This window comes from Vulpes lagopus, chromosome 23 (genome assembly GCF_018345385.1).
Source record: "Vulpes lagopus strain Blue_001 chromosome 23, ASM1834538v1, whole genome shotgun sequence".
Lineage (NCBI taxonomy): Eukaryota > Metazoa > Chordata > Mammalia > Carnivora > Canidae > Vulpes > Vulpes lagopus.
Window position 1 is genome coordinate 63,105,289 of NC_054846.1, and position 25,372 is coordinate 63,130,660.

General features: G+C 43.2%; 1 protein-coding gene across 2 annotated transcripts; it reads right to left on the reverse strand.

Annotated features, from left to right (window-relative positions):
* Window positions 1-25,200, reverse strand: ZMYND12 (zinc finger MYND-type containing 12). 2 transcript variants are annotated; one of them, XM_041739133.1, is made up of 8 exons: window positions 24,889-25,200; window positions 14,531-14,672; window positions 13,160-13,331; window positions 6,335-6,504; window positions 3,898-4,020; window positions 3,552-3,663; window positions 2,071-2,216; window positions 1-281 (listed from the first exon to the last, which is right to left on the reverse strand). In XM_041739133.1, the coding sequence occupies exons 1-8, from the start codon at window positions 24,996-24,998 to the stop codon at window positions 156-158; spliced, it is 1,101 nt and encodes a 366-aa protein (XP_041595067.1). In that variant the 5' UTR covers window positions 24,999-25,200; the 3' UTR covers window positions 1-155. The 2 variants fall into 2 exon arrangements, with proteins under 2 accessions (XP_041595067.1, XP_041595068.1); XM_041739134.1 differs by lacking the exons at window positions 13,160-13,331; window positions 24,889-25,200 and having other exon boundaries at window positions 14,531-14,624.
* Between the last annotated feature and the right edge of the window lie 172 nt (window positions 25,201-25,372).

Here is a 25,372-nt window from a genome sequence, read left to right on the forward strand (position 1 = left end):
TACGCTGTGTAAGAATAAAAACATGACTCCGTATGCAGGCCCAGGGGAAATGAGTAGGAGCTTCAGCAAGCTCCTCAAAGCAGTTGTGCAAGCTGGAATAGATTTGATGTTGAGTAGCCCCTTGAACGGTTCCCTGATGCAGAGTTCATGGGTCACTAAGTAATGGGATGAGCTTCTTCAGCTGAGATCATATTTAGTAAGTCTTCAATGGTGCTTTGTTCGTTGACACTGAGATGCTGTTCTTTGGCTAGACTGAAGGCTCTCATGGCATATTCTTGTGCCTGGAATAGAATTGCAGTTACAAAAGGAAGTTGTCATAGGAAAGCTTTATGTTGGGAAGCCCCATCTGTGCTCAACCCAGAAACACAGGAAAGGACCCCTCCGCTTCTCACACCTGCCATGGAGCCCTTGTTGGAAATTTGTGAACACCCACCGGGTCCTTACAGCTAGCCACACATGTGCTGGGTGGGGCGTGGGGGACCAGAGAAACCCACCTGGCTTGACAAACTAAGCACAAAGTAAGTACAGCTGTCTAGCAGAGTGAGCTCTCTATAGGGTCTTAATCAGGACCCTCTGAACCAACTGTGCAAGATGCAGAGGTGACAGGTGCCATCCTGGGGGCCATGTAATCCAGAGTTTTGACTTGGACCGAGGCCTCCCGGAACATCCTGGGACACCCTCTGGGCTACCTCTTCTATCCCTCTCACCTCCTCCCTTCCTTCCAATAAATATTTATTGCATGGCTACGATGTTCCAAGTACTATGATCACAGGTCGAAATGCCTGCCCTCTTGGAATTTACAATACAGGGCAGGGAGAGAGGCAATAAACAAGACAAATAAGCAAAACATCATCCACCTTCAATAGTGATACATGTTAAGGAAAAAAAAAGTAGGAAAAGGGGGCTGGGAAGCACCAGGAGGAGGGTTTTGCAGCTTTAGATGTGGGGCCAGGGAAATCATCATTGAAAATAAGACAGTTGAGTAAAGACCTAAAGGAAGGGAGGTGTCAGGGGCCGCCTGGGTGGCTCAGTGGTTGAGTGTTTGCCTTTGGCTCAGGGTGTGATCTAGGGGTCCTGGGATGGAGTCCCATATCAGGTTCCCCACAGGGAGCCTGCTTCTCCCTCTGCCTGTGTCTCTGCCTCTCTCTCTCTGTGTCTCTCGTGAACAAGTAAGTAAAAATCATTAAAAAAAAAAAAAAGGAAGGGAGGGAGGTGTCAATCTTGAGTATATAGATATGTCCCTATGCCCTAAGGACCTCCTGTAGATCTAACACCCTTCACCCTGCCTTGGGGTCAGGACTTTCTGGAGTACACAGTCAAAATTGACCCCTGAACTGTAGGAAAGAGGTTTTGTCCAGTGAAAGCTTTGGAAATTCAATGGAAATGTTCCTCTGTTCTCTCAGCACTCTTACCTAACCCCAGAGAGTGCCCTGGTCTTCACTATCACATGATTATAACCCACTCACGGAGCTCTACTAGGTCCTGGTATACAGTAGGTGCTTAGTAAAGTTCGCTGAAGATAGGTAGGGAGGAAGGGGGTGGGGAAAGGGATCCTATATTTTCCATGACCCCCACACAGAAAGGCCTCCTCCAGCCAACCCTCCCTCCCCATCTCTCTCCTTGCCTGCTTTTCTTTTTTCCTTGCAGCGCTCTTCACTATCTGACATTACATTACACATTAAGTGTTTCCTTGTTTATTGTGACTTCCCCTCCTCCAAAAGAAATTGGGCAAACAATGGACCCTCTCTGTTCCTCAGTTTCCTTATCTGTAAAGTGGGTATAATACAAGACCTACTTCATGAGTTTGGCCCAAGAATTAAATAGGATAGTTCATGAGAAGTACTTAGGCTAGTGATGGGCATGTCCCTAGGGAGGAAGACAATGAATGCAGTTTCCATTATGCATGTTGGACCCAACAAATGAGAAACATCGGGAGCATCCAGACTGCTTTGAATGAAGTGAGGGCTTACTCAGAGGGCAAAAGCCAATGCAACTGGGCGAACCCCACCAAATTCACCTAGAGGAATTTCTACCTCCCTTTCAGACACGGTGCTTTCTGGGGAAACTTGCCTTTGAAGAATTCATCATCAGGTAGTAAAGCATGACCAGGATTTTCAGAACAAAGATTGTTTTCTGGGGGTCTGTGTTGGATGTAGATTCTCGAATATTCCAGATTGAGGTCAGGATCTGAATGGCTTCTGCTTCCTGGGCTTCATCTGCAATGGAAAGGAAGAAAGCTGGAATGAAGAAGCCAGCCTGGAGAGCTGCTGAGTCTCCCCTCAAGGGTGAGCAGGGAGTGGTCAGGGCACTGGCCTCCTGCACGAAGCACAGCAGGTTCCTCACCTGGTGGCCACGTGCAAGTAGGAAGCCAGGTGGTAACAGGCAGCTCCACCAAACCTCCCCACAGTTTGCTCAAGGTAGCTATTGTTTCTGGTTTCTCTCTTTCGGAGTCCTGAGCTCCTGATTTCTTAGGCCCCAAATGCAGGAAGCTGTCACAGTGGGATTCCTTGGGGTCCCCCTCAGCTTCGGCTGGAGAGCAAGAGTGGGGAGCCAGGACTTCTGGCAGCCAGCAGCTTGATCCTCCCCCAAATCCAAGGGTGCTTGAGCAATGGCCTCTCTGCTCCCCCAGTGTGAGTCTGTTTATTCTTCCTCTCAGCAACTTTGGGTCCTACTTTGGACCATTTTGAGTTATTTGGGGCCAGATGCTTATAAGTACCTTCACGTACTACGCTTAGAGAAGAAGGCAGAAAGGACATACACCATAACGCTAAGGTTGGCTGCCTTTGGATTTCTACGATTTCCAAGTTTCTTCCTTTAACCTAAACCACTTTTATAGTGAGAGAAAACTCAATAAAGTTAAAATTTTTTAAAAATCTTAGCTCCAAACCTCTCCTCCAAGAAGTCTTCCCTCTTCAACACTATCCAACTTCCCTATGCTCTTCCTTCTGGGGCCCACCCTGTAATACAACGCGTACTTGCAAGAACTTCCTTTTATTTCATATAGCTTCTATCTCATCAACCACACTGTTTGTGCCTTTTGAACTAGAGGAACTAGATCCTCTGTCCCTTTTTATTATCTCAGAGGGAATGATGCTGTGCAGCCCCACTCAGCACTCACAGTGGGATTTGCTGAGCCTGGGAACAGAGACATGAATGACACTCAGCTCCGCCGCTGAGAACCTCACTGTCCAGTAAAGGAGGAGGAGAAAGTACCAGAACAAATGAGCAATGTGGCTTCTTCAGAGAGAACCCTGGCTTATGTGCCCTGGAGAGATAACACACATGACATGGCTCGGTGGAAATCACAGAGGGCTCTGGAAGGTCTTTCTCTCTCCATATCTGTCCCTTATGAGCCCCCAGAGAGGCTATGTGTGGTGCCAGGGCTCCGAATCTTTTGGATTCCCCCATCTCAGGGTCCTCATCAGTAAAATACAGAAGATGGCACTGATGTGCTCCATGACAGGGACAGTGGCTCTCCGTCATGGGGACAAGGCCTGTGAATTAAGAGGGGTGAAGCCACAGCTCTACTTCCCAGGGAGAGTGCCACTCACCCAAGCCAGTGTCGGTCTCAAATCGTTTGCCCAGTAAGTCTATCTGCTGGATGCGATTCTGTGAGAGCACTTGGTAGTGATTGTTCAGGTATTTACTCCAGATCTCAGCGATCTGTTGGGAAAGCAGATGCAATCAGAGCAGCAAGCCAGACCCGAGCCTAGTCCATTTTGCTAGTAAAGAAACAGGAAGAAAGGAATAGTGGAATATATCATGTATCAGACCACGTGATCTTGGGCAAGTCATTTCATCTCTCTGTGCCTCATATTTCTCTTGAATGGCCCGACACCAGTTGTAACTTAGAAGTACCAAAGTACCAAGGCTCAACTCCCACATTCCCCAGCTCACCTTGGTGTACAACGTGTCTGCTAGGTCCAACTTTTTAAGGCCGTAGAAGATATTAGCCAGGTGGAAATAGCCCCCCGAGGTCCTGATGTCCTCTGTTCCAAATGCACAACTGGCAAAATAAATCTATAGAAGGAGGAAGAAGAGGTGCTTTAGTTCTCCTCGTAAATCACATATCTGATAAAGAACTTGTGTACATAGAAATTGTAATGAACTTTCACGGCAGCATATTTAAAATTTAAAAATGGGCAGAAGATCTGAATAGACATGTCTCCAAAAAGATATGCCAATGGCTAATAACACATGAAGTGATGCTTGGCATTATTAGTCACTAAAGAAATGCAAGATAAGATCACAATGAGATACTACTTCACACACACTACAATGGATCTAATCAAAGAGGCAGAAAACAAGTGTTAGCGAGGAAGTGGGGAAAATGGAACCCTCACATGTTGTTGGTGGGAATAGAAAATGACGCAGCCTCTGTGAAAAGCAGATTGGCAGTTCTCAAAGACTTAAATGGTGAGTTACTATATGACCCAGCAGTTCCATTCTTAGGCGTATACCCAAGAGAAATGAAGGCATGTGTCCACTCAGACTTGTACACAAATGTTCAGGGCAGCATTATTCATAACAGCCAAACAGCAAAGACAACCCCAGTGTTCATCAAGTGATAAATGGCTAAATAAGTTGTGTATATCCAGATGATGAATATTACTCAGCAATAAAAGGAATGAAGTATTGATAGGACAACACGGATGAAACTCAAAGTAATTATGCTAAGTGAGAGAAGTCAGATGAAAAGACTACATATCATTCTGTTTATATTGAATGTCCAGAAAAGGCCAATCTACAGAGACAGAACGTGGCTGCCTGGGGTTGGGGGTCAGAATGAGAAATGAATTGTAAATGGGTGTGAGGGATTTCTGGGGTGATGGGAATGTCTAATGGGATTGTGCTGATGTCTGCACAACTCTGTAAGTTTACTAAAAATCATTGAGTTGTACTCTTAAAGTGGTAAGTTTTATGATATGTATCTATAAAGCTACAGTTTTTTTTGTTTTTGGTTTTCTTTTTTTGAAAGGTAGGCTAAAGAATCTGAGGTTGATCTACTTCTTAACTGTGTGGCCCAGCCCAAAAGATAAGAATCTGTAACTCTGCTTAATTTGTTGTGAGAGCATAGAGAGAAAACACAAATAAGGAAGTGTATTAGTCTCTTAGGTGGAAATAGATGGCACCCTCAAAGTGTTTCCTGAAGACAGTTTAATGAAAAGATTGTTTAAAGAGACATACAGAGGTTAAGGAACCAACAAGAGCTAGTGAAGCACCAGCGAGTGTCAACAGCAAGAAATTATTACCCTCCTGACTCCTGAAAAAGAAAGAGAGAAAGCAAGTCACCAGGGCCCTACAAGAGTTAGAGCTATGGGAGAAGGCCATCTGCCAGTAGCTGGGGCCATGGAGGAACAATACCCCTGCCAGAACCGGGATGGAGCAGAAAGGCAGCAGAGAAAATAGATACCCAACCTCTTTCCCCTCCTAACATCCACTCCCCTGCTATGCCTCTCACTCTCTAAATCCAACAGAAACCAGGAAGCAATGGATTCTGGGTAGAGGTCAGCCTCCCAGGCCATAGTAGAGCAGAGAATGGATTTGGGGGAGGGGGATATGGAGACTAACCAGCACAAGAATGTTTCCAGTGGATTTATGGACATTGTACAGTGGAGACAACCGGAGGGAAGGTTGCCCAGTGGAGGGGCTGAAGAGAGAACCAACTCGTGTTGAGACAGCATCCTGACCCTAACCTCAACCAGATTTCAGGTTCAGGAACCTTCTCTCTGGTAATATTGTCTACTACTGAAATCCTTATAGAAACCTCATTAAATTTTGGAAGAACAGCTCCATCATCACCCTCATCATCATATAATCTAACAGTTTTACAGTTTGGTAGTTTATAAAGAACGTTCATATATGAACAGCTCATTTAAAATTAATAACCACACTCTGAAGTAGAAACATTGATGTTATATGTAAAAATGATAGCAAAATGCTGCACATACAGTGTCCTATTATTAACCTCAATGACCCAATGAGGTATGAGCTATTTGATGATTTGTCTTATACTTGATGAAAGAGGTGAAATAGTTTGTCCAACACTATGTCTAAGAGTAGAAGTAAAGCCCTTCTCTTAACCAGGGTGCTGTTCTGCCTTTATTATCCTCAGAGCAATCGGGCTTGGAGAAGTGATATGACTTGGCCAAGGATCCAGAGCCAAGAAATGGAAAGGCTCGAATTCAGGTCATTAGAACTGTGTTCTTGCTAATACCTCACCAGTCAGTTGTCAACAGAAAGTTCTAGAGAAATGCTCAGTTAATAAAGAACAAACAAAACTAAGTATAGTGGTTCCCAGAAACATTCAGGTGTTAAAATTTAGTTTGTTTACATCATTGGCCAGATGATAACGGGCTTCCTCATAGTTCTCCTTAGCTATAGAGAGAAGTCCCAGGTTCCGATGCAGTAAAGATTGGGTGGCATAACAACATTCAGTTGATTTGAGGACTGTCCACTGGGCTTGGGATAGATATTCCTCAGCTTGAACAATCTGGCCCAGACCTGCCCAAAAGAAGTAAAGAAGGTTATAATTCATATCCTGGCTAGAGGACACATGATGCACTGTGAGTCAGCACCCATTCACTCACTGATTCACTGACCTCATCATTTATTGACACACAAGAACTGGCACATGAACATTCATAGCAGCCGAGCCACAATAGCCAAAAAATAGAAACAACTTAAATGCTCATCAACTGATGAATAGATATACAAAATGTGGTCTATCCATAACCATGAGTAGAATATTATTCAATCACAGAAGGGAAAGAAGTATTGACACATGCTACAACACAGATAAGCCTTGAAGATGTTACACTAAGTGAGAGAAGCCAGACATAGAAGGTCACATATTGTCTGATTCCATTGATATGAAATGTCCAGAATAGGCAAATCCATAAGACAGAAAATGGTGGCCAGGGACTGGAGGGAGGGAGAATGGAGTATGACTACTAATATGGGCATGGGGGTCCATTTGGGGTGACTAAAATGTTCTGTAATTAGATGTAGTGAAGGTTGTACAATCTTGCGAATATACTAAAACCACTGAACCGTACCTTAAAAGAGTGAATTTTATGTATGTGAAACGTATCTCAGTTTATATATATATTATGTGCATAAAAGATATTAAATATATATTATTAAATATTTAATTTAATATCTTTTATGTACCAGGCCTTGTGTTGAGTGATGAGGATTCCAAGATGAATCCAAGCCATTGCCCTTGAAAGATTTACAGCTGCGGTCAGGGAATGCATGTGTGACATGAAAACAAATATATTTATAACATAATATAAGTGCAACAACAGTTACATCATAAGGTTTGTAAATGGTAGGGAATAGGAGGTGTTTAATTCTATAGATGGGGTGTAGAGGCCAATGGTATGGGGAACAGCATGGCCAGTGCTATGGACTGAATGTTGAGTCACCCCAAAACACATAATTGAAGCCCTAATCCCCAAAGTGATGGTATTTGGAGGTGGGGCCTTTGGGAGGTAATTTGGTCCTAAGAGTAGAGCCCTGTGAATGGAATTAGTGCCATAAAAGAAGAGATACAAGAAAGGTGATCCCTCTCTCTACCATATGAGGATAATAAGTGAGAAAGTGGCTGTCTATAAGCCTGAAAGTGGGACCTCACCAGACACCGAATCTGCAGACACCTTGATCTTAGACTTTCAGCCTCCAGAACGGTGAGAAATAACTTTTTGTTTAAGCCACCTGGTCTGTGGTATTTATTATAGCAGCTGAGCTAAGACAGGAAAATCTGAGCTGAATTTTGAGGATAGATAGAAGTTTTCCTGACAAATAACGGAGGGCGGGCATCTGGAGCAGAGGTAATACATATGCAGAACCATCGGGATGTGAAACAGTAGGCTGTGAGTGGAGAACTGTCTGTGCGTCTGTGATGCTGGAGCACAAAGTGTGAGGAGGAATCAAGTTGCAGGAAACGAGGCTAAAGACGTAGTCAGGGGACAGGTCATGGAGGGCTTAGTCAGTTGCTCCAAGGAGGTGGATGCACGTCGATAAAAATTAGAGGATTTTCAGAAATGGAGAGAGAATTGGATTTAGATTTAGAAGGATCCCCAGGAGCCTGGGTGGAGGAGGAAGGACCAGAGGGGAGGAAGAAAAGTGGAAGACTCACTAGAGGACTTTTGAAATAGTTCAGGCAAAGACTGATGAGAGCCTGAACTAAGGCAGTGAGCGAAGATGGAGCCAATATATAAGAGACATTTAGGAGCTAGAATGGACCCCATATGGTTACTAAGTAAAAGGCACCTTTATTTCTACTATTCAGAGACTGCTGACACCTAAAACTTTTTGTTTGGTTGTAAAGATGCATCACAGTTTCCTGCCTCCCTGCTTGCCTCCTAGGGAGGCTGTCAGAACCGGATAGAAAACTACCCTGCCTGGGATCCCTGGGTGGCGCAGTGGTTTGGCGCTTGCCTTTGGCCCAGGGCGCGATCCTGGAGACCCGGGATCGAATCCCACATCAGGCTCCCGGTGCATGGAGCCTGCTTCTCCCTCTGCCTATGTCTCTGCCTCTCTCTCTCTCTCTCTCTCTGTGACTATCATAAATAAATAAAAATTAAAAAAAAAAAAAAGAAAACTACCCTGCCAGCCTTCTGCAGAGCTGGAGGTGTGCTCTGGGTGCGGGGTTATTTCCTGTGATGGATGCTGCAGCAGAAATGGCACCAGGAAAGGTCAGGAGATGAGGACAGAAACCCCTCATAAGTCAATCTTCTATTCTGCTTGCCCCTCCTCCCAGGCCTGGTTCACAGGCAGGCATCACCCAGTCTAGCCATAATCACAGGTCACTGAATTGAAGGGGGAGAGCTGAAGAAGAAGCAGTCTGAGGGAGGAAGCAAGTAACTTTGCTTGACTGAAGTTCAAACTAAAATGGGAAGATACTAGATTAGAAGCAGAAGGCCGAGGCCCAGGTTCCTGGCTCATGCGAACATTGCAAACCACAACTTCCATCTGGATTTTTCTTTAAAATAAGAGCTGTAGACTGAAGTCTTCTCAGATTTAAAGAATCAAACGACTCTTAGCAAAGATTATCTAGATGGGGAAGAGATTGGTAGAGGGCACCGCCAGACACTGGAAACTTTTCATCGTGCAGTTTCCCTTTGAGGAGACTATGCCAGGGGAGGAAGGCCCCAAGGCTAAGCTGAACCGGCAACTAAAGTAGCATCCCAGAGAAAAAGGCATACTTGGGAGAAAAAACCTTGAGGCCCCCAAATCCAGACAACAGGTAGAGTGAGATAGGAGGAATGTACTGCTCCAAGCAGGTCTAAACTAAGACTGTGGCCCTTGGGGGGGTAAGTCTAGGCATGCCCCTTCTACACAGTGCTTGCCTGGGCAGGTGTAGGGATGGAGCAGAGGTTTCAGACACACAAAGATGCCAGAGGAAGTGAGACTGTCTTACAGGGCTATGTCATTAGCGTACAGAAGAGAAAAAGAAAGGACGGCCAGTTAAAGAGTGATGGCACCTGTCTGCAAGGTGAGACAACGGGCTCACCCTGGGCTAGCAGCTGATCTGAGAGATGTTGTGGGGGAAGATTTTGCAAGGCTTAATGACGAAAGTAGAGGAGACGAGAATAAGGCAGTCACAGATAATCATCTGCGAGGCTGGGAGGCATCCAGGGGAAGGAAAGGGAATTCACAGTCACTGAGGGCCTGCTATTTGCTGTCCATACGCTATGCTCCACCATTTGCACCTGTGATCTAAGTTGGCCACCAACTCCGTGAAATAAATAGCAGAGGAGGAATGTGCCGAGGAGGAAACTTCACTCATTCATTCAACCATACATTCACTTAATCTAGAGTCTCTACCCCTTTGCTAGATGCTCAGCGCATACTAGTGAATAAAACAGACATGATCTCTGCCCTCAAGAGCTTATAATCAAGGGAGCTAGATACACGATAAACAAACAAAAATAAAGTGCCATGAAGGAAATGAACAGAACACAATCATCAAAAAAAGGGGGGAAGAAACATACCTTGATTGGATGGGAACACCTCTCTGAGAAGATGATATTTAGGCAAATACCTTGATACCTAGGATCACTCAACCAGTAAAGAAAGAGTTGGAGGGGTCCCTGGGTGGCTCAGTTGGTTAAAGCATCCAACTCTTGATTTCAGCTCAGGTGGTGATCTCAGGGTCATGAAATAGAGCCCTGTGATGGGCTCTGCACTCAGCAGGGAGTCAGGATTCACTCCCTCTGCCCCTCCCCCCACTTGCATGTGCATTCTCTCTAAAGTAAGTAAATAAATCTTTAAAAAAAAAAAAATTGGAATTTGAACCCAAGCTCTCCTGGTTCCAAAGTGCTAACCAGAGTGAGCGAAGATGAGTAAGGTGGCTCGTTGAAGATATTGTCTGACTGACAATATCATCTCTTGTTGATTAAAATTCCAAAGTTTTACCAAAAAGAAAAGAAGAGACTAAATACCTGTTATTTTTTTCCACTCCAGTCTGGAGGAATCTCTAAGATGACAAAGAGACATGTGCACAAGGAATGTGATTTATTTAGACTTTCAAAAAGGTTGGCAAGGTTTTCAATGACCGGGGGAGGTATAATGAGAACTTCCATTTAGATGGAACCTTCCGGCTTGCAAAGCACTCTCATGTTCTTTACACACAAACTCATTTAATCCTCAAAACGATCCTGTGAAGGGGACTCAGATTCACCAAATGCTTTCACAGTGCCCACCAGATGTCAGGTTCTATGAGAGGAGTTTTTGAGCACCTCCTCCATGCTAAGTGCTGTTCTGGGTGTGAAGAGATTCTTGTGAGTAAGAACAGGGACAGGCCCAGTTCTCTCTGAGCCTGTAGTCAGAGGGGGGAAAAGAGGAATTTTAATTAAGTAATCTCATCAATGGATATATAATAATAACTATTATTATTTTGGTTTTAAAAAATACTTTAATATTAGAGAGAGATCACATGCAAGCTGAGGGGAGGGGCAGAGGGAGATGGAAGGGTGAAGAATCTCCAGCACACTTCCTGATGACCACAGAGCCTACCTGGGGCCCAATCTCAAGACCCTGAGATGGTGACCTGAGCTGAAACTAAGACTTGGATGCTTAACTGACTGAGCCACCCAGGCGCCCCTGTATGTATAATTATTACTGAAATAAGTGCCCAGAAAAGAGGATGAGGTTTTTAAGGGGGTATATAAAAAGAAACCTGGCCCAGTCTGGGTGCTTGGCAAGGCTTCTAGACAAGGAGCTGGTAACTCTTGAACAGGACTTAGGTGGAGGGGAGAAGAAGGCAGGAGAGGTGGAAAGAGTGGCTGGAGAAGAACCTTCCAGTACTAGAAGGAAGGAGGCCAGTGTAACTAAAAGGGAGAGAGAAGATATCAGATGAGGTGGAAAAATTTATAAAGGCTGGCCCAAACTGTACCTCATAGGCTCTTGAGGAACCCGGTCTTTATTTAGTGGAGTGATTTGACCCTGAATCCCATTTTCCACTAAAACAAACAAACAAACAAAAAACCAAAGCTCTCGTTCCAGAAAGCAGGAAAGTGATCGAAGAACAATCGGGAATGTGTCAAGGAGACATAGAATCCAGTCTGAATGGGCTGCCACTTGCCAGATCCCAAACAGTCTAAGCACCAAATTAATGATAAGAATATTAATCCATTGACTAGAACAGGGAACCAAGATTTCATACTTACATAAATAAATAAATGAATTTACTGAAAGCTTGATGGAATGGGATATTTATATAGTTTCAGAATACTTGTCCACAAAATACTTATTAATCGCAAAAAGGAGGAAGAGTATACAAAGGGAAGCCTGGTGATACCACCTTAATAGCGTGACTTAAATGGGTATCATCAGGCATGAAATAAACTGAAAACACGTGCCAACTTGTAGGATGAGGTGCAAACAACACAGCACCACTTGTGATACTCCCACCGAACATACATCACCTGAGTCCAGTCGAGAGGAAACATCAGAGAAACCCAGGTCGAGGGACATTTTGTAGAACACTTGACCTTCAATCTTCAAAGTGTCAGAGTCATACGGTCAAGGAAAGACTAAGAAACTATTCCAGAATGAAGGAGACTAAGAACACATGGCAACAAAAGTGAAAAGCGTGATTTTGGACTGTATCCTTCTGCTCTAAAGATGTAACTGGGACGACTAGAGAAACTCGAATGGGGTGTGCTTGGTAGATGAGAGCAGATGATGGTTGTAGTGGTGGATTTGAGGGATTTGGTCTTTGTGGGAAATGCATCAGGCACGCAGCTTTCTCTCATGTAGCTTAGGGGAAAAGACCTGGTTTGTACTGTATTTCCAACAGTTTTGCCTTTCAAAAGTCCACTTTTTAAAAAGAAAGTACTGGCTATTATGATGTATAAAGTGGGCTGTACAGTAACTAAAGCCCTGTGGATGCTCAAAAATGTTAATTCCCCTCCAAGATGCTAATTCTCTTCTGGGAGCAACCGCCATGTGGGATGGAGCCAAGTCTGCGCTTCCCACTCTCACCCAAGGGATGAGATATGTAGTTCCTCTTCCCTCTCCCCTCCACAGGAGCAGGTTTCTACACTCCTCTTTGAACCAGGTGACCCTGACACAAAGGCTGGTAAAGGTAAATATCACCCTCAAGCTGAGTCAACCCAACTCTCTCTTCTAGGAATTTAACACTGGCAATCGGATGCTGATTGCTTCTACCTCCCTCCTTGAACCTGGAGGACATGTAAATTCCACGTAAATTCAGGTACATCTGATATTTTGGGGTAGCTGTTGTCCGTAGCAGGCATGGGGCAGAAACACCTGGTCTGCAGAGATGGTGAATAAAGCAGCTGCCAAGAGAGAAGCAGAGACAAGACAAAGGCCCAAGAAAGAAAGAGAGCCCCGGCCTTAGTTTGTTACAACATTCTGATTCTAGTACCTCATGAAGACTCAGTTCCCCTGGGACACTCCAGGGTCCTAATAAACGTCCTCCTTTTGCTTGGGCCAGCTAGAGTGGATTTCTGTAGTAGCCCAAAGTTGATGACATCTGCTTCCCCACTTGGGCCAAACCTTATAGTGACATTGCTCTTTTACAAAAGGTATTTTGGTGCCACTGCCAGTATAACCCAATATAGAGCTCCTTAAGGGGCCTGGGGGGGGTGGTGGCGGGTGGCGGGTCTCAAGTCATTTCACTTACCAAGGCTCGCCTCGGCCAAGAGCAGGTAAGCAGGCACAAGCTCTACTGAGCTCAGGCCGTGCACATTCATGCGGAAGCGAAGCGAGTGCAAAGCTGCTGGAACGGCAGCTTCGTGTTTTCCTTCAAAGAGGTATTTCTGGGCTACGGTGTAGCAGAATTCAATCAAATGCTTCTGCAGAAGAAAAAACTAGAGCATCTCAGACAGCTGAAAGGTAAAAGGCAATGGTGGCCACAGGTACACCTGGAGCTAATATCCAATGAGCTGGTTGAGGGCACTTGGTTAACCTGCTTGTATAAGGTGGACGTGAGACCCAAAACGGGTGATGTAAAAAGGTAGACCTGGATTGTGAGTTCCTCGAGGTCCAGGGAGCAGTGTCTTTTCACCTGAGTTCATCGATTGGCAGAGATGAGTGCTCAGTGTTAATTAAACAAATATTACTATTGTATTTATAGTAAAATTGTAGTTTAGCAAAATCGTTATGTCTCAGGATATTCCAAAACTTTCCCCCTGTTATTTGAGTTAATTTTGAGAGAAATAGCTTATCTTTCATTCTGGAGTTAGCCTGCTTAGCAAATATCAGAAATAACTGAAACTGCATTGTTCCAAAGCCATTCTCAAAGTGCCGCAATGCTAAAACTGATGAATCTGGTGTTTTGAGATTTATGGCTTATAAAGCCTTAGTTGTTTTTTTTTTTTTTTAAGAATAATTGAGATGCTGCCAATGCTATAATAGAAGTTTTAAAAGTTCTTTTATGAATTCACCAGTCTATTCATACATCATTTTTTGACCACCTTGCTCTTGCCAACATACTTAGCATATAGGGACGTTATGACTGAATTGTCCCCACCCCAGCTGCACCCCACCCAAACTCCTATGTTAAAGCCCTAACCCCTAGTATCTAAGAATGTGACTGCATATGGAGACGAGACCTTAACAGAGGTGATTAAGTTAAAATGAGGCCATTAGGGTGGCCCCTAACCCAACCGTACTGTTCTTATAATAGGAAGAAATTTGGAGAACACCAAGGATGCCTGTGCACACAGGAAACCAAACCGGCTGATGCCTGGCGTTGATCATGGACGCCAGAATTGTGAGAATTGGTTCCAGAATTGTGAGAAAAAAACATTTCTGCTGTTTAAGCCACCCAGTGTGTGGTATTTTGGTATGGCAGCCCTTGGAACCTACTACAGTAGTTGTTCAACTATGTGGAGAATGAGAGACTGACGACATAAAGTCATGAAGCAAAGCATAAAGTCACCTCTGTCCTCAAAGAGGTTCCAGTTTGGTGATATGGCTGCAGTACACCCCGTGTCCTGGGCGGTCTCCCTGCGCCCATGAGCTAAGCCTGTACCAGGCCTACAGGACCCACCTGCCGCTGCTGGAGCTGCTGTAGGCCATGCTGCCGCTCCTCCTCTGAATTGTAGAAGGGCATGGAAGTGCGCAGCGGGATCAGCAGCTGACATATCTTCTCATGGATGCTGCTCCAGTCAGCTCTTTGATGAACCAAACCGCTGACAATAAAAACGTGGACTTCAGTATCTTTCCCTGCAGCCTGGCCTAAGATTCTAGTGGCCCCACTACTTGGCTGAGCCCTAAACACCAGAAAAGTAAGCCCAACACACCTCAGGCAGGGACCCCAAAGCCTTCTGACACAAATTGCTTTTCTCTCATGTGCTTATTTGATAGTGTAGAAACTAGTTTGGGGTGAGAAGCTGTGGCTTCTTCGGGCACAGGTTCACACTCCAAAGTCGTGGTGACTGGTGACGCTGTGGCTGCTGTTCTGCTTTTCTGCTTTGTTAATAACCAACAAAGACAACTTTTAACTTGTCATTAATCTAAGGCCACTTTCGGAATATCTGATCAATGCTGATGGCTGTGAGGGTCTTTTTCTTGGGGAAGGGAAAGGAATTTACATTTGCTGAGGCTCTAGGAGCCACTTGGCTATGATGTCGCATGGCTCTGGGGGAGTGCCCCGCGCCACGGGCATTGTCTTCTGTGCTCCAGGGGCAGAGTCACAGGAACGGGCTAGGAACGGTCCCCATTCCCAGCATTGCAGCAGGTGTCTCTGCAAGTGACTGTTTAACTTTTTGAGAACAAAAGCTATGACTTCAAAGATAAAGAAACATAGGCAGGAAGAGCTTAAGTCGTTACTCTCAGCCTCAAAATTTACTCCAGAGCCAGTTGATTTTTTAGCTCTCCAGAGGGAAGCACCTTGACAGTTTGGTACAAAGCTTTTCTGAGTTTTACATACAGATTTGGTATTTTTTTCAACTAATTCATTGGACAGGACAGAAGTCCTGCCGAGAATCCACTCCCATTCCTCAAAGAAATACCTCTATCACTGATTCTCAAATCTCTTCCCAGATTCTGACCCTTCCTCCAATTATTTTTTTTTTTTTTTACATTTTTAAAATGATATATAACTCACATACCACAGAAGATTCACCATTTTTAAGTATAATTAGGGACGCCTGGGTGGTTCAGTCAGTTAAGCATCTGCCTTTGCCTCAGGTCATGACCCCAGGGTCCTCATGGAGCCACACATCAAGCTCCCCGCTGAGCAGGGGAGCCTGCTTCTCCCTCTCCTGTTGCCCCTTCCCCCTGCTTGTGCTCTATCTCGCTCTCTCTCAAATAAATAAATAAAATCTTAAAAAAAAAAAACTATAATTTAAATTCAGTGGTTTTTAGTATATTCACAAGGTTGTAAAGCCATCACCTTATCTAACTCCAGGACAATTTCATCACTCAAAAAAGACACTCCATTTGCTCTAACTGGTCCTCTCATTCTTCTTTCCACCCACTGGTGCCCAGAAACCTCAAATCTACTTTCTCTATGTAGTTGCCTGTTCAGGACATTACATATAAATGGAAACAGACGATATGTGACCTTTTGTGTCTGGTCCCTTACACTTAGCATAATGCTTTCAAAGTTCATCCACTTCATAGCATTCATCAATATTATATTCCTTTGTACATCTGAATAAATATTCCACTGTCTGGCTGTATCACTTTTAATGTTTCTCCACTCATCAGTCGGTGGACATTTGGGTTGTTTCTACATTTGGGCTATTGTGAATAATGCCGCTATGAACATTTGTTTATAAATTTTTGTATGAACACATGCTTTCAGAGCCTCTTGAATATATACCTAAGAATTGCTGGGTCATATAGTAACTCTATGTTTAACTTTTTGAGGACTGCCAAACTGTTTTCCGTAGAGGTTGTACCATTTTACAGCCCCGCAGCAACAGATGAGGGGTTCACATTTTCTGTATCTTTGCCAACACCTGTTACTTTTTTTTTTTTTTTTTACTACAGCCATTTTAGTGTGTGTGAAGTGGTATGTCATTGTGGTTTTATCTTGCATTTCCTTAACAACCAATAATGCTCAGCATCATTTCATGTGCTTATTGGCCATTTGTATATCTTTGGAGAAGTGTTAATTCGAATCTTCTGACCATTTTTTTTAAGTGGGTCTTTTATCTTCCTATTGTTGAGTTTTTTTTTAATTTTTATTTATTTATGATAGTCACAGAGAGAGAGAGAGAGAGAGGCAGAGACATAGGCAGAGGGAGAAGCAGGCTCCATGCACCGGGAGCCTGATGTGGGATTCGATCCTGGGTCTCCAGGATCGCGCCCTGGGCCAAAGGCAAGCGCCAAACAACTGCGCCACCCAGGGATCCCAGCGCCACCCAGGGATCCCCCTATTGTTGAGTTTTAAAAGTCCTTTACATATTCTAGATATAAAATCCTTATTGGACATGATTTGTAAATATTTTCTCCCATTCTGTGGGTTGTCTTTTTGCTTTCTTAATAGTGTTCTCTGATACACAGAAATTGGTCTTTGATCAACTAAATTTTGGTGGAGTCCAACTAATCTATTTTTTCTTTGGATTTTTCTGATTTTTTTTTTTTTTTTAGATTTTATTTATTTATTCATGAGAGACGCAGAGAGAGGCAGAGACACAGGCAGAGGGAGAAGCAGGCTCCTCGCAGGGAGCCCGATGCAGGACTTGATCCTCAGCATGCTCTGATGCTCAACCACTGAGCCACCCAGGCATCCCTAGATCCTTGTGCTTTTGTATAATAGCTAAATTGTTGGGATACCTGGGTAGCTCAGTGGTTGAGCATGTCTGCCTTCGGCTCAGGGCATGATCTCGGGGTCCGGGGTCAAGTCCCATATCCGGCTCCTTGAGGGGAGCCTCTTCTACCTCTGCATGTGTCTCTGCCTCTGTGTCTCTCATGAATAAATAAAAAAACAAAAAAATTAAAAAACTGTTGCCTAATCCCAACTCACACATATTTCCAACTATATTTCCTTCTGAAAGTTTTATGTTTTTAGGTCTTACATTAAGCCCTTTTTGTCTATGGTATAAGGCAGGGGTCCAAATTCATTCTTTTATATGTGGCTATGCAGTTATTCCAGCATCATCTGGAAGGGATCAATCACTCTTTCACCAGTTGAATGGTCTTGGCACCCTCATTGAAAATCAATTGACCATAAATGTACATGCTTATTTCTGGACTCTTAAACCTAGTCCACTCATCTATATGTCTATCCTTACGCCACTACCACACTGTCTTTATTACTGTAGTAGTACTGACCATTTTTTTAAGTGGGTCTGATCTTTTCTTTTTGGTCAGAAAATGACCAGTACTTTAATACCAGTAAAAAAATGACCAGTACTTTATTACTGTACTGTACATTAAAATTTGAAATAGAAAAGTATGGGTCCTCCAGCTTTGTTATTTTATTTATTTTTATTTTTTAGCTTTGTTCTTTTTTTTTTTTTTTTTTTATGATAGTCACAGAGAGAGAGAGAGAGGCAGAGACACAGGCAGAGGGAGAAGCAGGCTCCATGCACCGGGAGCCCGACATGGGATTCGATCCCGGGTCTCCAGGATCGCGCCCTGGGCCAAAGGTAGGCGCCAAACCGCTGCGCCACCCAGGGATCCCAGCTTTGTTCTTTTAAAAGACTCTTTAGCTATTCTGAATACTTTGCATTTTCATTTAAGTTTAAGGATCAGTGTGTCCGTTTGTACAAAAATGACAGGTGGGAGTTTTGATAGGGATTGCACTGAATTAATAGATCAATTTGAAGTGTTAACTGTCTTAAAAAAAAAAGATTTTATTTATTTATTCATGAGAGACACACACAGAAGGCAGAGGGAGAAGCAGGCTTCCTGCGGGGAGCCTGATGTGGGGACTGGATCCCAGGACCCCAGGATCACGACCTGAGCACAAGGCAGATGCTCAACCACTGAGCCACCCAGGTGCCCTGAAGTGTTGTTACTACCTTAATAAGTCTTCTAAACTCTGAATATGGAACAGCTTTCCATTTATATAGGTCTTTCTTTTAAAAATGTTTTTCAGTTTTTAGTGTATAAATCTTGCTCTTCTTTGATTAAATTTCTTTTTTGATGCTGTTGTAAATGGAATGGCTTTCTTAATTTCATTTTTAGATTGTTCATTGCTAACATGCAGAAATACGACTGATTTTCTCACATTGATCTTGTCTTCTGTAACCTTGCTGAATTTGAATTCACTTATTAGTTCTAATAGTTTGTTGTGGGTTTTTTGTAGATTCTTTAGGGATTTCTCTATATAAGATCATGTCATCACCAAATAGAAGTACTTTTACCCCTTTTCCAGGATAGATGATGACTTTTATTTCATTGTCTTACCTAATTGCTCCAACTAGTATTTTTAGAACAATGTTGAATAGAAGTGATGAAAACATCATTGTTGTCTCATTCCTGGTTTTAGGGTGGAAAGTGTTTGGTCTTTGATCACTAAATATGATGTTAGCTTTGTGTTTCTCTATAGATTATTCATACTCATTACCAAGTTAAAAGTTCCTTTCTATTCCTAATTTGTTGTGTTTTTATCACAAAAGTTAGTGGATTTTATCAAATGCTTTTTCTCTATCTATTGAGGTTATCATGCAGTTTTTGTCTTCTCTTCTGTTAGGATAATGTCTTAAATAGATATTAGTATGTTGAGCCAACCTTGAATTCCTGGGAGAAATGTCACTTGGTTACGATGTACATTAAAAAAAATCCTTTTTATATGTTGCTGATTTGGTTTGCTAGTATTTTAGGGAGGATTTTTTTGCATCCATATTCATGAGGGATATTGATCTGTAGTTTTCTTGTGATGTTTTTGTCTGGTTTGGGCATTAGGATAACACTGGCCTTATAAAACGAGTTGGGAACGTTTTCTTCCTCTTGTATTTTTTTGGGAAGAGTATTTGAAGAATTGATATTAATTCTTCTTGAAGTATTTGATAGAATTCACCAGTGAAGTCATTTGGTCCTGGGGTTTTCTCTGTGGGACGTTTTTGATTGCTAGCTAAATCTCTTTACATATAGACCTACTCAGATATTTTTCTCTTGAGTCAGTTTTGGTTGTTTGTATTTTATCAGGAATATATTTCATGTAGGTTTTCTAATTTGTTGGTATACTATGCTACATAGTATTCTCTTATGACCTCTTTTATTTCTGCAAAATTGCTAGCAATGTCCCCACTTTGATTTCTTACTAGTAATTTGGGTGTTCTGCTCTTGTTCAATTTAGCTAAAGGTTTTTTAATTTTGTTAATCTTTTTTAAAAGCCAACTTTTGGTTTCGTTGATTCTCTATTGCTTTTCTATTCTCCACTTTACTTATTTCTGCTCTAGTATTTAATATTTTCCTCCTCCCACTAGCTTTGGGTGGGGTTTGCTTTTCTTTCTCTAGTTTCTTAAAGTGGAAGGCTAGATTATTGATTTGAGATCTTCCTTCTTTTATAATCTCTGTGTTTAAGCTAGAAAGTTCCCTCTGAGTACTGCTTTCACTGCATCCCATGAGTTTTAATATTTGTGTTTTTGTTCTCATTTCATCTCAAAGCATTTTCTAATTTCCCTTGTGATTTCTTCGATTCACTGGTTTACGACTTATTTCCATACATTCATAAATTCCTCAAATTTCCTTCTGTCATTGATTACTAACTAATGTCATTCCACTGTGGTTATAGAACATGCTTTGTATAATTTCAATCCTTCTAAATTTATTGAGACTTGCTTTATGGTCTAATACATGGTCTATCCTGGAGAACACTCCATATGTGCTCAAGATGAATGTATATGCTGCTATTGGTGGTAGTGTTCTATAGATGTCTGTTAGGTTCCGTTGGTTTATAGCGTTGTTCAAGCCTTGTATTGCCTTGCTAATCTTCTGTTCGTTATTGACAGTGGAACTGAAGTGTCCAACTATTATTTAGTTCTCCCTTCAATTTGACACTTAATACTTCATGCATTTTGGGGATCCCTGGGTGGCGCAGCGGTTTGGCGCCTGCCTTTGGCCCAGGGCGCGATCCTGGAGACCCGGGATCGAATCCCACATCAGGCTCCCGGTGCATGGAGCCTGCTTCTTCCTCCGCCTGTGTCTCTGCCTCTCTCTCTCTCTGTGACTATCATAAATAAATAAAAATTAAAAAAAAAAAGAAACTGTTGTTGGATACATAAATCATGAATTTTTACATTTCTATTGCCTACTGTATATTTTTACTCAAATGTGACTAAGTTAACTGTTTGCTTCCAATTATACATATTCCAAAACTGGTAACAGTAACCTAGCACAGGGTCAGCAAAGTTTTTCTGTAAAGGGCCTAATAGTAAATATTTTAGGCTTTGAGAGCTACACGGTCTCTGCTGCAAAAATTCAACTCTTCTGTTGTAGCAGAAAAGCAGTCATAGACAACATATAGCTTTGTTCAATCACTCTCTCTCCTTCCTTCCTTGTGGGACAACAGAGATGCAATAAATTATTTTCTTTATAAACTGTAACCACTATCACAGAAATGATAAAAGTATTTAAAATTTTTTATAGGTAATTATTGTAAACAAATCAATAAAAGCACTTAACAGCCAGGATATAGAAATAGTTGAGTTCAATAAGGTATTTATTAAATCGGGGCCTCTTGAGTAATTGTGTGAGCAATGGAAGTATTAATTTACTTAACTGCCTAGACTTTTGTTCCACTGAGAGCATTTGACATATCTTGCTTTTCCAAATAAAATGAGCATTATTTATACGTTCATGAGCTCTTTCCTTATTTGTCTGTCTCACCCCTAACACCCAACACAGGGTCATGCATAGAGAAGAAGTTGCAAATTATATTTTCAATCAGGGCTCACAATCAAGTAGCTTGTGAGCCAGACGTGTTTTGTTTGGCCATTATCTTGTTTTTAAAACTGAAATGCATGTCTTTTGGCAGGACACTCATTCTGCAGTTTACCACAGATCCTACTGTCTATTGAATACTACTTCACTGCTGTTCTCTCTTCCTGGACAGTGAGAGCATTTTAATTTGTGCCCCATTTGTTCAATAAAAGGAAAACTTATTTCAAATTACTCTTATCTATATGCTATGATTTGCTCATCTATAGTACTGAAGCCTCTTTTACTTGTCTATAATGTTTCAGTGAGTACTTTAATAAAATTGCCCTTTCTTACAAATGTTCAATTCCCTGGGAACATTCTCACAAACCAATACAGAACAATATGTGAAAGATTACAGAGAGCATATAAAACGGATGTATGTATAGGAAAAGAATATAAGGAAATTGATCAAAATGTCAGGTTATTAATTTCTGGGCTGTGAGATTATGGATTATTTCTCTTTATTTTTTATATTTTCAAGTTTTCTACAGTGAGCATGACTTACATTTACAATGGCGGAAAAACTCTTTGGCAAAAAAAGAAAAAAACACTTTCACAAATTCAAGTTGACTCTCCTTCCTGCTCCTTAAGTTGGAGAAGGAAAGAGAAGGAAAGGAATATTGAGTGCCAACTTAGTCTCAGGCATGACACTAAAACACAAAAACCCTCTGAGGAAGGAGTATTAAAGTACCCATTTCTGACATATAGAACAATTACCTCAGTTTTATTTTATGGAAAAATCTTGACATCTCCAGGATACAAGGATATAGAAATCTGGAGGGAAAAAAAGGCTGAGTGAGGTGGGGGTGGGGCAAAGAGAAGACCTTAAAGAGAATGAAAGGCAGTGAAAGAGGAGAAGGCAAATAATGCTGGATAAGGGCGTAGGAAATAATGATTTATTCACGCATTCATCAAATATTTAGTTTCAACTATTTCAAGACACTTTGCAGGAGACTGTAGGGTATACACAGATGGGTCTGACACAGATCAAAAGATAGCATATGTATCACAGTCCTTCTATACATATTCAACATAATATCCTGCATTAATGAAACATGAGAAAATTAACATAACACACTTGCCAACAACTCAAATGAAGAAGGGAAATAAGAGTCAACTGAGAGTAGAGTGACTACAAAGTGAGTTGAGAGGAAGCAGGAATTGCTTCTGGTGCAGGGATGATGCTCGTATCAGCCATAGGACTCTAATCTCTCTCCTGAGTGCCAGGTCTGTACTTGAAGTTGTTCATTAGCCATATTTCCCAAGTGACCTGAAGGCCCTCAAACTCTGTGTCCCCATCCCCATTTCACCACCACCTCCCTATCCACTTAGAAGTCTGCTTACTCAACAAATGATCAGAGTGTCTGGTATGTACCACCAGTAGGCTTAGTAAAAGACAGAGATATTAAACAAGGAAACATAAAATACAGCCGTACAGGAAAAAAAGAAGAGGTGAGACAGAAAAATAAGAGAGGAGCATTTTCAGAAAGACCTCTCTAAAGACATAACATTTTTGAGAACTGAAGGATGAGAAGGCCCTAGGAAGATCTGTGATTGAAGTGGAGGTTCCCAGCAGTGGAGGGAACAGCTTAGGCAGACACTGAGGGAGGAAAGGACTTAGCAAGTCAGAACTGAAAGAAAACCTCTGTAATTACATCAAGGATTAGAGGGTGGGGAGTATGGTGGGAAATGAAGGTAGAGAGCTCACCGGGGCTTTGCAGTTTAGTTTCTGCTACAAATTCTGAATTGTATTCTAAATGCAACAAAAGACACAGCAATGAAAACACAGATGCCATCCCTCCCTTCATGGTATATACAGATCTAGTGAAGAATACAGATTATTAAACAACTGATTTCAATCTGTGTCAAAAGTTTTAAGATAGGGAATATACAGAGTGCTGTAAGAGAGCACGGAGGAGGGGACACCTAATTCAGTCTGAGCAGGTATATTCACTCTCCACAGGGACCATTGCAACAACTTCTCAATCAGTTATGCAGCCTCCAGAGTCACCTTCCAACTTATCTTCCACACTGCTACCTATCATCTTTCCTTGACACAAATGAGAGCTGGTCAAAACCATCCATGACCTCCCAGAGGGTAAATTCCAAAACTTCTTGATCTCCTGTCACCATTTGGCCCTAACCTCTATCTTCTCGGTTTAAGCTCCTACCACTACCCATCACAATGGTTTTTAAACTTTCTTTTTAGTAGGAAACACATTTTATCATTACAAACACACATTATCCACATCAAACGCCAGAAAGTTTCAAGAAACAATTCAAGTAGGATTACTCTGATACTTTCTGACTTCTTTCCTTAAAATGCTGGTTGATTTATTCATGACTTGCTAATGGGTCTATTCTGCAGTTTGAAATCAGTGACTGCTTCCTCCACTACAGTGGAATTTCTCCACTCGGCTTTGAACAAGCTCTGTGCTTGGATGCCTGGATCCAAAGAGTAGCCTGGATGCCAGGAGAACCCTGCCCTTCTGTCTTCATTGTTTATTCACCTAGCAATTTCCTACTGACCTCCCAAGAGCCATCCCAAACATTATTTATTCAGAGAAACCTTTCCAGATATTGCCCCAGTCACCGTACTTCCACCCTTGGAGGTCCCAGGAAATAACACACCCTGAGCGACAGTACGTGCCATGCAGGGTCTATTACAATGACTTTTCAGAAACAGGTCAGTCTGCTCTGGACGAGGTTTCTGGACATCAGCAACCTGGCTGTTTTATCTCTGGTCCAAAATAGGGCTTAATCGGAAGCAAAGGTCAGGGGATGTCACCTTGAATAGATGAAAACTCACCTCATTTTCTACTACCCTCCCCCACACTCTCACCATCTTGGCTGTGCACCAGACAAACTGACCTTCTTTCTAGTCCTCAAGCACACAAGGTCTTTCCTCCCTCAGAGCCTTACTCTTCCCCCAGCGTTTCCCTGGCAGCCTGCTTGCTGCTACTTTACTGTCAAATCAATATCTACCCTTAGAGAGGCCATCTGCCCAACCTCTCAGCACATTTATTTTTTTTAAAGATTTTACTTATTTATCCATGACAGACACAGAGATGCAGAGAGAGAGGAGCAGAGACACAGGCAGAGGGAGAAGCAGGCTCCATGCAGGGAGCCCGAGGCGGGACTCTATCTCGGGTCTGCAGGTTAGCAGGCGGCGCTAAACCGCTGAGCCACCAGGGCTGTCCTCTCAGCACATTTCCTTTGTTTTTATGGCATTCAAGGGTCTCTGGAAATTATCTTATTTTCTTTGTTTACTCGTCTACCTGTCCCACATTAGTAAGTGAGGGGCACAGTCCGCCAAGTATCCCCCAGGAACTTCGGCGGCCAGGACGATGCACAGCGTGCAGGAGGCGGTCAACAAAACCTCAGGTGACGAATGAGGGAGCGGGAGCCAGGGGTGCGGACGCAGAAGTCCCGGGGAGCTGTCCGGGAGCCGCCGGGAGTGTTCCCGGGCAGGGCCGCTGCTACGCCCTGCGCAAGGCACCCAGGTGCCGCATTTCAAGGGCCTACCAGTAATAAGTGACCGTGCAGGCCGTGCACACCCGCTCGGCCGGGGCTTCGCACACCTCGCAGCACAGCCGCCGCCCTTTGGGCACCGCCAGAGGGTAGATGCGGTCCATGCTGCAGCCCGCAGCGTCGGTCTCCAGGACGGTTGCCTGGCAACGACGCGCCGCGCGCCGGCGTCACGTGACCGCCGTCGGGTGCACAGGGACGTGGGGGAGGGGGCGTGGCTGCACTGACATCTAAGAGCGTATTTGTGCAATTAAAAAAAGAAACAACCACCAAAAAAAAATCAAACGCAAAAGGCACAACTCCTCCCCGTACGTCCCGAGGGTTAAAAGGTTCGGGCAGCGTGACTTCAGTGGAATCGAAGCGCAGGGAGGCGGGTACGGTGGCCGGCGAGCGGCAAAGACAGCCGGAGGAGGACGCGAAGGGGCGGCTCCCCGGGCCCTTGCAGCCCTGCCCAGCCGCCAGCCCCCGCCAGCCCCCGCCA

What these genes read in the sequence shown, in the direction of transcription:
- ZMYND12 (XM_041739133.1), bottom strand. Translation starts at nt 24,998, where the DNA reads ATGGACCGCATCTACCCTCTGGCGGTGCCCAAAGGGCGGCGGCTGTGC. An exon ending in CTTGGCCGAGGCGAGCCTTG is followed by an intron (nt 6,505 to 13,159) that starts GTAAGTGAAATG and finishes TCTTTTGGGCAG; the next exon opens with GTCTGGGCCAGATTGTTCAA. An exon ending in GTTATCATCTGGCCAATGAT is followed by an intron (nt 4,021 to 6,334) that starts GTAAACAAACTA and finishes CTCCTTCTATAG; the next exon opens with ATTTATTTTGCCAGTTGTGC.